The 12584-nt window shown below is 41.4% G+C and overlaps 1 protein-coding gene across 12 annotated transcripts in view; it reads right to left on the reverse strand.

Moving 5' to 3' along the window:
* The window catches only part of STOX2 (storkhead box 2), a 146327-nt gene that overhangs the window by 11813 nt on the left and 121930 nt on the right, over positions 1 to 12584 (reverse strand). For all 12 annotated transcript variants that reach the window (XM_080590459.1, XM_080590462.1, XM_080590464.1 and 9 more), the window contains one exon: positions 9368 to 9520. In XM_080590459.1, the coding sequence (XP_080446585.1) occupies positions 9368 to 9520 (153 nt within the window). The remainder of the gene's footprint in view (positions 1 to 9367; positions 9521 to 12584) is intronic.

The raw sequence follows: 12584 nt of genomic DNA on the forward strand, positions 1-12584 counted from the left end.
AACCCGGTTTACGTTTTTAGAATTGAAGAAATTGTTTTAACCAGTTAGTATTATTTACTCTAGGTTTTAGCTTTCTTTTCATCAAAACTAATTTAGAAAACAAGTAGCAGAAACAGAGAGTAAGTTAAGCTGCAAGGCACCTCCTGAAGCCATGTGGTCAGCCCACCTACTCGAGACCAGGCCAACTTAGGTCACGTTGTTCAAGGCCTCATCAAGTCAAATTCTGCATACCTGAAAGGACTGGAATTCCATGAAATCATGCATGCATTTCACCACAGTATCTGCTTTTCACAAAAACACTTCATGGAAAAATCCCAACTAGCTGTACCTGTCACAGACACAGTTACCTTCTGCGGCACACAGTGCATGGTCACCAGCTCTTCACCTGCGTGTCAAAGGCTGGAGTCTGCAAGCTCACTGAGCTCCTTGTGTGAGCAAACACGAGGATGACAGCAAGGGCTCTGGCACTGCCTCCAACATCCCACCGAACGGGCAGCGTGCTGTTGATGGCACCCATAATGGGCTCCAAACTTCAGTTCCCAGTACCACAGCATAAATGAAAGGCAAGGCAATGAAAAGTTCACTATCTCAGAGCATGCTCCACGTGACAACGAAACCAAGAATATCCAGCTTCTTTACTGGCTAATCTGGGATGCTGAAATTAGATCAAATAAATAAACAGGCCTGGAAGAAGGCTCTGCATTTTACCAATACTTTTCAAAATGCAAATGGATGCCACAAAGCTCACATACACTATCGTTGAAATATGCTACCAAATAAAGAAGCTCACACAATATTTTTTCCAAAGGAAGTGGGATGGGAAAGCTTTTGTACTTTGTATTTCAGAATGTCTCTGTTGAACAGCTTGGCTTTTTAAATGAACTGGAGAACTCACTCAAAAACAGTTTCTTGCTGCAAGGGTAACTCAGCACAGGCATGTTCTTGAGGACTAGATGACAGCCTGTAGTAAAACACTGGGTGACTCAAACAAGTCCAGCCTTTGTGAACAAAGCAAGTCTCACAGTGCTGAACAAACTACAGGTGACCAGTAGCACAGCTTACAGCAGCTCTAACGTCCTGTAAGCCTCAGAAGCCTTGCTGCCGTGCACCCTCACACTTGATTTCATGATACCAAACACGGTGACAAGATCTCCCATTCACCATGTCAAGCACATTGGAAAGTAAAGCACAGTAAGTAAAATAAAGGTTCAATTTCTTGGCTGCTTCTGCCAAAGAAACAGATGCAAACTACCTGGGAAATAAGGAGTGGTGGAAAGTGAAGAGAATTAACAAGGAACAGACATACACGGTTTTCCATGAAGAAAAGCATAGGCCCCATGCCCTTTATTTTAACATGCCCTTGTACATCTGCGGAGCCATGCTGAAGGAAATCTGGAGGAGCTCTGCCTGAGTTGAGCCCTGACTAGAATTTAAGGGAAGAGGTAAGTGTAACTTCACTTCCTTTACTTACAACTACAACAACACACTAAGTAAGAAGAAACAAGTAGAAAGATGCTAGTCCCTCTTATGCATGTTACTGTTGCACTGCTTTGATCTGCCAAAATCTGAAAATCCCCTTTTTGCCCAAACTTGAGGAGTGGTGCAGGCGCCTACTCTCTCACATGGGAGAAGGGACTGCCTGCCTAGAATCCAAGGCAGCCCCTGCTTGCAAGTCTTATGCTTTTACTCCAGTGTAGATATTGTCCCTAAATTGCCCATTTCTAAATGTAGCCGATACCCTTCTATATCCAGGGATAGAGCTCAGGCTGAGAAAAACAAAAAAGATACCACCTAATTCTGCCTGCGAGTTCTAGGCACCACCCTCATGCCATGAAGGCAAAACAGCCTGTGTAGAACAGGAAACAGACTTTTTTTGGCTACAAAAAGAAATCATGTCTTCTCCACTTAACTTTCTTTTATGGAAAACTTCTCCCCTCCATTCTTCCACTTAATGAAGGAGAAAGAAAAAAAGCAACACAGCACTCAAGTTTATTTACAATAAACCACCTATAGCCTTACCCACTAATACTACAGCAAAAGGACTTTCCTTCATAATATTCATCTCCTTTTTCTTAACATGCATTCTTAACTTCTGAAACACACCTTTACCAAAAAGGCACACACTGAAAGCAATGTGGAGAACACCGGTGCCCACCTTTCATTTGAATGATTACATGCTCTTGTTTCTATATTTCAGTAGTTGTAGCTGCATGCACACTCTTGTACTTAGAATTCAACCTTCCTGCAGATTCAATGACAGTAGACAAACAGCACAGGCACCTTAGTAAGCATTCTTATGTCTGGCTTCAAATGTTATTTGAATTTAGGGACATGGCCGTACTGCTCATATCCAGTAGCATCTGGATGCTACAACTAAAATCTTACAATGGAAACAGCAGTGTTAGGAGTAACATGGACATTCGAGAGAAAGCGGTTAAAACAGAGAAGGTATATATATGGGTCAGTACACAGAGTTCATGGGCAGTCCATAGAGCTCAAAGAGGGTGCCTTATCCAGAGGAAATAGAAGAGGTAAGGACAGTACATACTTTGAGAGAGTATGTGAGAGTGAAAAATGGAAGGAATACACAAATGAAAGGGATAATCAGAAACATGCCTCTTTTCCTCACTTCATGTGGTAATTCTGGAGACAGAGCACTTGGATTGCTGGATGAGCAAACATGCCAGGCATAGCAACAGATGGGAAATGCTGAAATTCAGAGAGTCAGGGGAAAAAAGGCACATCCCTCCCTAGGCCTGAGTCCTACATCTCTCCGAACTGAAGACATCAATCAATATGCCACGCTTCCTCTGGCCTGTGAGGCAGTGGCACCTGGTAAGCAGGCTGCCCTCAGCATAACCACACGAACACGAAGACTAATTTCAGTTCCTGCAACAACCAGTGGTCAGCACCAGAGTGTGTACACCTTCAGTCCTGTGCTGAGGCCCGTATGTCTGCTCGGATAGCAGCACCCCTTCTGCCTTAGGCTTTGCATCACAAGCGGTGGATGATTCCAAACTCAAGCTTATACGCCCCTACATCCTGTGCTGAAAATGCACCACAGGATCCAATACTGCTCCCATTGCCATGCAACTGTTGTGCAGCGGTCAGTCACTCCTCCTTTCTCTTCACATACAACTTGACCAATCCATTGCATTCTTCAGGAGCCTACACATAAATATCTCAATACATACCCACCTTTGTCTAGTCCTTTGCCCTTATTTTACTTAAAAACGTTTTTAAAATATGTTGATTGTTTTTTTTTTTTAAAAAAAAGGAGGAAGACATTCTCCTGTGAGTTTACAGAAAAGGGAGGGGAAAGAGACTGATAGGGATCTTCTAATGTTTCATACTAGCTTACACAAAAATGTCTTGCAAATACATGGTAGGAAGAATCAGGCATATTTTTCACCCAACAAACCATAATGACTACAACGTGTTGGGTAAACGGGTCTCTGAACACTGGGTGCACTGTAGTTACATTAATCCACTAAGTCCTGGGAGCGGAGAATGGGCAGACTGACATCAAGGAGGAAATAATTAGCGTGGCTGGGCAGTCAGTGACGCTGTAAGTGAACTGTGCCAGCCTTCTCTCTGGAGTCGGAGCCTGCCACTTCTATCCCCTGCATGCAGACTTCCCTGTGGCTCACTGCCCCAGCGGTGACGGTGGCAGGTACAGCTCTCTGGAGCCCAGTGCTGACAGCTAACGCTGGCTACAGGCTTTGTCCAGGTCTCTTTCAGGTACTTGTGAAAGCAGGCACAGACCCAAACTTGAATTAGGCTGTCCTGTAGCGCGGACAGAAGCAATGACATCACTCTGGTTCCCATTTTTGCTATTTTGAATACGTCTTCATACTTAGTACGTCTGTGAGTACTTCAAATACGGCATAGCCTCAGCAGATGTACACTCGATCGGTGCCTACTGCTCATAACCAGAGCCAAATGGCACAAAGATCAAGAAGTGTATTTATACTGGGAAGTGTAAAATTTATCCTACCTAACAATTCCTTTTTCCCACTGCTTTCATTTTCCCTCTGGAGCAGTTAAACATTTTACCCCAGGGCTCCATCTCTGTTGCTGGGTTTTGTTTTTGAACTTGAAGGAGTGGGGCAGTGGCTGGCAATCAAGCTCAGTGCAGTTAATAGAAACATAAGATCCTAAGGCCCAAATTTACTCCACTGGATTTAGGGTGTGCAGTGGAATTACACAAACTTAGAAGTCCAAGCTTCCCATACTAACATCAGGAAGAGAGATTCTCCCATTTCACAATTCATATTCATACAGTAAAAAAACAAACAAACAAACAAAAAAACCACACACCACACCCCCACACAAGAAGCCTCCTTGTTTAGTGCCATGGTTGGTGGGGTTTCCATGTTAGATTGTGGCAGCTCGAATCAAAAATAAAATAAACGCTCCTCTGTGCGAGCTTTTACTAAAAGTTCTGCAGCCTTTAAAGAGGTTAAAAAAAACAGCACAGGAAAGTTCTGTGGATGAAGACCCTAAGATAGCAGTGGGTCATTTAACTGTTCTGCATATGGCACTTTCAATGCCATTCATCAGGTGAAAAAATAAATACACTGATGAGAAAGCATAAAACGGGAACACGCTGGGACTGGCCCTGCTCCAACTAGAGCCACTGGCAGGCCTGAAGGCTCTCAGTGAATGAAAAGAGGATCTATTTTTTGTCAGTGTGCATTTACCGTTTGATAGCTCTACACCTTTTCACATTTTGTGAGCCAGGGAAGCAATGGGCCAAAGCAGCTTCCCGTTCCTGTTATCAGCTCAATTATCCCAAGGTGGGAAGTCCAAGTAGGAAGATCTGCACATTTGCGACTGGCCACTGCAAATGGGAAACCAGCAAGGTACAGTAACTTGATGAGGCAACTAGGACAGCAAGGCTTTCATGCCTGCACAGTCTCTCCGCAGTTACCACCGCCAGGACTGGGTTTGCAGGGGATTGTTTTTAAGTCAAGCCTCTTCCTCAGTTAGATCTGCAACTCCCCCACACCACCTCAGTTGTCTGATTCTTCACTCACGTGGCTAGATACAACTCATGATCGACACTCCAAGCATAACAAAGCATTTAAAATAATCAACAAGACTTAGCAGCCCTATTGTGTTGGAAATACCAATGAGAGAGAGAGGGCAAGCGACTTGTCAAAGATCGTGGCAACTCTGCGGTACAAGCAGATGAAGAAATCAGATTTCCCGGTTTCCTCGAGATTTTTTTCTTCATAGTAACCTGCCCACATCATTTCTATATATAACCTGCCCCTGCGTTCAGAAGTCTCCTTATGGTCTCCCTTCCCGTATTAAACAGGAGCAAGAGGGAAAAAAAAAACACAACAGTAGTTTAGAGACTAGAGTTTATCATTTAAAATACTGTATGACAGCAGTGGTGTTATTTAAGATTATGTAGCATTTTAATAATTCAAGAGCAGAAACCGTCTGGACCCTGAATCATCAGACATGTACATTTTTTGCATCTCAAGAGAGTCTACTATGCCATCCACTGAGCTTCCAGACAGAAGATTATGTCTTGTTTGCTGCTCACAAAGAACACTGACCTAGAGTGAACTCAGTTAATGTAACACACTTATTTTAAGCGCGACATATACATTTCACATATTTAAAGAGTGAACAGATAGGAAGGTGGACGCCAGAGGGATTTGCCAGCTTTCAGAAAAATATGTTTGCTTCGAAAGTGACTTAGTCCAATGCACAGACAAACTTTCCCCACTGAAATTCTGAACACCTTAAAATGATTTTAATAACTATGTGGACAAAACTGAAAAGAAAAGAAAAAGCCTTCCTAAAGGCAGCATAGTCTAAAACTTGATGCTTTCTTCAGCCATGGTCATACCCCTAAGAGGGTCTGGCTGCCAAACACAGGACCAGAGGTTACATTCTTAGCTCCTTATACTGGATTTCAAAGATTTACATTTCGTGCACAGGATTAAAACCGTGGTCAATAAATTATAAAGTGGGGCTGTACAAACATCTCATTGTTTAATTCTAAGTTAGAATAATGGGAGCACGTACAGCAGGAACTCTCGCTTTTTAAAAAACATAGCAAATAACAAACGCCACAAATAAGATGTGCATTATCATTACAAACATTGTCAATAAAATAAATTCATGAAAAATACATCTGAAGTAGTATTTAAGTGGTGTTAAATCTGCTAAAATGATTTTCTCCTGAGCTGATGCTAAGGCTTAACAAGGGATAAAAGAAATACTCTGATTGGCTCATGAAATACTAGTTAAGGATGTGGAGTGGTTGCTATGTGATGTTATAAATAATTAGCATACCTTATTTCACATAGAGCCATGGCCCAGATTTATGCCTGCACAATGGCTCAGCAAACTAGAGGGCTAGACTGCTAGTGTAAGACCCGCACTGAGGAAAGAGGTTTGTTATTCTTAGGCAGTTTGAGAATGGCATCTGGGGTCTTAGGAAATTTATACATGCCATGAAACGCAGCGAAGCATCTGTTCATTAAAACACAAACGGCACAGGCAGACAAGTGCTGCTACAGGGTGAGATACAGAGAGGTTATTTGACAATGACAGATACTTCTACACTGATAATGCTCTCCCCTCTCTCAGCGCATCAGAGCCTAATTAGGCAAAATAAACTATCAGAATATGGGAGGACATCAGGTAATTGAAAATAGCCACAGTGATCACAAGGACTCATGGCTGATTTTTGGGACAGTTTGGGCAGACAAGTGGAAATATCATTCAGCACAAGAAAGAGGTTCTGTTTGTTGGAAAAAGGTGTGAGATGTATGGATAATCCTCATACACTGACAGAACATGCATGCTCTGTTACACATGCTATGGGTGAGAGAGAAAGGCATTCCTCTACAGAGGGGAAAAAATTGGACAACAAAGGATGGATTGTTTAAATATAATTTTATTTATGTTTTGGGTAGGAAAAAAAAACAAGGTTCTCCTTTTTTAATCCCAGACTTGAGAAATGCACATGCTCATGGCTAGTGGAAAAAAAGAGGCAGCAAGAGACCATGTGCTAACTTGCCTCAGGCTTCTTGTGAGCAGAGCCTACAAAATAATCCAGCCTGTGGAATTATTTTTGATGTATGGTTCTGTCCTGCAAGAACAGCTAGACCTGATAGGCACCTGATAACCATGCTCCCAGGAAACCCAGGGGATGCCACCAATAAATCATCATTTCCACCATGCAATCATGTTTGTAATAAATGTATTGACAGAATCATTGGAAAAACACTTGCAGCCTATGGAACCTTTCTCATACATAGCTATATAGAAAATGTGACTGGGAAAAAATCATCAAAATAAATTAAACTAGGATTAAAATTGTGAACTTTACCTTCTTTGCATGCTACCCGTTATAACTTTTACCACTATTTTCAAAACCTACAAAGCATACTGAAATAAACCCTCACAAGCAAAACCACAAACTGGGTCAGAAAGTCAGTATTTACAAAATATATTTGCAGTAAGTTTTTTCCAAAGTGTGAATATCAAACATCAGACAGAATTGTTTACTTCAAACATGGCTCTAGATCCAGAACTACATTTTAGAATCTCAGAACCTAGTGCCTGTCATAGTAAAAGCCTACATAACATTCAAGTCTTTAAGTAACTCTTGCTCTGTAACTTAAAGCAGAAAAATTCAAGACGACAAATCATGGTTGCCCAGATGAAGCAGATCACACAGTATCACAGATTTCTAGGTTGGAAGAGACCTCAAGATCATCGAGTCCAACCTCCGACCTAACACTAAGTACTCCACTAAACCATATCGCTAAGCTCTACATCTAAACGTCTTTTAAAGACCTCCAGGGATGGTGACTCCACCACCTCCCTGGGCAGCCCGTTCCAATGCTTAATAACCCTTTCGGTAAAGAAGTACTTCCTAACATCCAACCTAAAACTCCGCTGTTGCAACTTTCGCCCATTCCCCCTCCTCCTGTCACCAGGCACGTGGGAGAACAGACTAACCCCCACCTCTAGATGTATCAGTAATTTTCTTACTGAAGAATTTTTAATGAACTGCTTTTACAGCTGTAAAAGAAGTACAATAAAGAGGTTTCTTAGCTAGTTTAGAGAATTGTAAACTGAGGCACAGAATGGTCAAACATCTTATCCAGGATCATACAAAGCCCAAGTGAAAATATTGGGCTCTCTTTAGCAGTAAAACCTCTGCCCAGGCCTTTACAGCACGCTTTTAGATGTCTCTTCAAGATGCATTTTGATTGATTCACCAACTTCTGAAACAGGCTGCCAATAGGGAAGTGGCATATTCACAAGTACATTCTTAATACAGTTTACTTTTGTTGATGTTACAGTATCTTTAATTCAAGACATTTTAATTTTACTGTTAGATAAATATTAGCAATTGCTGGCAAGAAAATCTCCTGAAGAGGACACAGCAAGCAAATCTACGGTTCCCAAACCTTTCTGTCATGGAGAGAGTTGTCAAGTAAAAAATACATTTAAAGATTTTCAAGCAAGTGTAGTGCAGAAGCAAAAGCCAGAACTGCATCCAAGATGACTCTGAAAGGCCCTGGACACCAGGCTGGCAGCCTACTTTCAGTTTAATTTTAACAATCCCCTGCTGATAGATCATCAACTGCTTGTATCAAGCCCCCCCCCCCTCACCCCCAGTTTAAGAGTCTGTCACAGGTGCAGGAAAACGTGTGGGAAATCTGCTATTTAAGAGAATGCTCTACACAGAGACCTCTGTGAGGTCAGCCTGATGTTAGTGAATGATGACACTTCAAACAGGTTAATAAAGTCAACAGAGCTCTTATGAGTTAGCTTAAAACCAGCTTGAAAGCCACAAGGCAGAGTAAGTCTGCTCTGGCTCCAGCATATGCTTTGTTCTCTGTAAGTACTAAAAAGTACTAAACTCTCCTGAGTATGATAATAAAGAAAGTATTTTGTGAGAAAAGAAACAAACAAGGTTATTCTGATATCAGTTCAAAAAAAAAAAAAAAGGAAAGAAACAATCCAATCAAGTTTGTTGTTTAGTACCTCAAGACTGTTTTAACAGTTACAAAAAGTCAGGAATTGACCCTGCAAAATGCATCTCATGTGAACAGCCCTGTCAAAGAGAACTTCATATTCTGGATGTATAAAAATAAAGAATAGAAAAGGTTTTAAGATTAGAACACAAATGCCTCCTTTTACTTTTGGGTAGCATCATCTCCTGGATGGGATGGAAATATTAAGATAAACAGACTACTACATGATGAAAACTCCATCTTCTTATAAGCAAGCTAAAAATACAAGCATCTTTCGGGTAGTGAATCCTTTAATTGCCCTTTTACAGACATGAGCTCATCTGACCAATGATTTATTAATGTACAGTTACCTGGGAAGCAGGTTGTTAGGTGCTCCATTAGTGCTTCTTGTGTGACTTGTTTTCGGGCAGAGTTCATTGCTGAGATGGCCAGGCAAAGGATTTCCCCAAGGGGAATAAACTGTGACTGACTGATGGGAGACATGCTGATTGGTGATACATCACCTGCAAAAAGACAACAGATGTGCAGTGAAGCATTTTGTTTGAAAGTGCTGCTCACAGAACGGCGATGAAGAGAGACGACTGGAGATGATGCCATACAGCTCTGCAGGCTTTGTGCTGTGCAGAACAAGAACCATCCAGCTCATTTCAACCAGCAAGCTAATTTCAAAACTCAGACACAGTGAACTTCTGAAAATGGGATATATACAATGCACACATGGCTTCCCAAAGGGTGCAATAGAGAGATTCAGAAAAATGCCGACAAATTGGCATTTATGGTTGGAAAACCTCTTGTTTGAACATGCCACCAGGTAACTGTATAAACAAAATAGTTTTATGCATTTTTCTGGACATAAAGCCTTTACTCCCCTTTCAAAGGCTAGTGGTATAGACCACCTACCATTTCCACTTGATAGAATATTTTTTCTTAATAGTAGTAATAAAGATTACAAAAATATGTTGATATGTTAATGAATAACATTTTCGCTCAGCTGATAAAGTGGAACACGCTCTTTAAGGGCACAGAAGCATAAAACACCTGAAGATTGATATTTTGAATAAATCTGTCCTGGTTCTATGAATCCAATGCCTTTGCATGGATGATGTATTTTTAGAAGAGGAGTTTTAATGGTTCCAGCATGGTCTGAAAATAAACTTTGTTGTAACTTCACCCAAATAATTTTTTATCATGTCATCTTTAAAAATAATTCACTAACATGTACTTAAAAGATCACTGAAAGACCTTCAAAATGAAAGTTACCGGAGAAATGATAATTTGATACTACTAGCATGACTGCACAAATACACTTATACATGTGCACTTTTACATATTTGATATAAATATAGAATTGATTTTACATGCTGCTCTATACCTCCTCTTGAAATGATAACAGCCCCCTGATGATCTCAAACACAGAGGAGAAGGCAACTAGGAGATTTCCTTGTTGGTGGAAAATAAACAATAAGAGTAACAGACAGAACAAGGGGTGCCAGACTACAAATCTTTTTCCAGCCACAGGTCATTTAATAGCCAGAGATTACATTTTACCTAAATTGCTTTGAAATCTCAGGAAAATCACCCTATTTCTGCTGCCTCAGAGCATTGCTTTGTGATCAAAATCAGGAATCAAATCACTGGATATTAATTCAAATTCAAACTTTTCTCCCCGATATTTGCCCTATTAATCCTATATTCCTATTATGTCTACTAAACAGGAACAGCAGTCTCTAAAACTGATTACCAAAATGCATTTAGTCTTGTGTTACGCTCAACACTTCGAAAAAAAAAAAAGAATTGGTGGGAGTAACAAATTGCATAACTGTTTCAGTGAGACATATGAGCAATATTTTTCAATATACCAGCTGTACAATCTGTTGTACAACAGTGATACACATTACCCAAGACACAATGCTGATTTAAAATACACATTGGTGCTACGCTGCCTCCTGACTGCTTCTGCTTAATCAGGCCTGACCAGATCGTTGCCTCAATCCCACCACAGCAGCTTTCCTCCAGCTTCACTGCAAGATCCTCCTCGTTCTTATATGACTGCAGAATTGCCTTAAAATATAAACTTTTCTGGACATTTCTATTTATACATTCCTGAAAAGTTCCTGCCACATGTACTTTACATACAAACACTGACAATGAAGAAGATTGCAGACGGCTTATGAAAAATGTGGTAAGACGCAATTTCACATGACTCAGGAGCAAACACCATTTGTTCCCTCGTCATTTGAGAATGGGTAAAGAACATCACAGATATTAATTACTGTTTATTAATAATTTTACCTGCCATCAGATTAAATTTTTTCATAAATGAATCTTTGCTATCAGCAAGACACACAAGTCACCACCTGCACTTTGTCTAGGGGAGCGGTTTCTTTAATGACTAAGTTTCATGTCTAGAAAGCATCGGAATGATGATGGGAATTATGCACATTTAGCTAAGCAATTTAAGAAATTACTGCCCCTCACATGGAGATTATCTGTGCCATGGGTGTCCTTGTGAGCACTACTGAGGTTCAGCTCAGCGCAATGTCAAACAGATGGGCATGTATCACCTTCTGCTGAGGTTTAACCTTATTAGCTTCACCGGGCACCGAAATGGGCTAGCACTGCTCCCTGGGTAGCTTTCAGGGCATCCAGGTGAATGGCAGTAACGTCCTGAATTGTTTTACCTGCATCATCAAAGAGCTGGCAATTCCTTAAACCGAAGCCCTGTGGGAAGAGCATCGCCATGCCTACCCCCAGCCACGCGTTCCCTGCTGCCTGCACAGGCACCAGGGCAGGAGAGCAGGAGGAAGCTCTCTTTCTTCCCCTTGCGCCCAGAACAATCCACTCACAGCTAACCAGTATTTAGGACGTAACGAATGAACCTCCATACCGCAATCAGCCCTCTGAAGTGGGAAAGGGACTCCAGGAACCTTATACACGAAGCCTAGCAAGTTTTGCTCCGCAGCCTCTCAGCTGTCCCCCGAGGGACACCAGGACAGGAACTCCCACCATTTACGCTGCTCACCCTGGGAGCACCCATCCCTCTTCCCTGACTGCAAGGAGCCTGCAGGGAACTTTTTTGGGATCACCCCCGATGACGCTTGTTAACTTAAAACTGGCTAAACATGAGTTAAGAAATAGTAAAGTTTCACTGGTTTTTACTAACTGTGGACTTTGCACAACTCCCCTTTCCGAAACAGGCCTCCAGCACGGAATTGCTTTTCTAGGTTAGCGTGCAGAAAACCTTCAGCCCATACATCTGATCACTGCCAGTGGGGTCCCTGTGGTCAACAAGAACAAGCCGAGAGTTTCCACTGAAACATGAACTATTTATACTTCACATAACTCATCGGTATCAAACATCCCCTCAGTATCGGTTCCTTGACGCTAACACAATCTCTAGCAAAGCACGCTACGATGCCAGGGTAACATACATCCTGCTTGCAAATATCTGGGAGCCTTATAAACATTTAATTAATTATAAATAATGCTACAATTATACATAAATTTGTAACTTAAACATCTTTAAATGCCATGGAAATGGTCAACAAGTATTTGTTTAAGAGGGAG

Source organism: Anser brachyrhynchus, assembly GCF_964034855.1.
Source record: "Anser brachyrhynchus genome assembly, chromosome: 4".
Lineage (NCBI taxonomy): Eukaryota > Metazoa > Chordata > Aves > Anseriformes > Anatidae > Anser > Anser brachyrhynchus.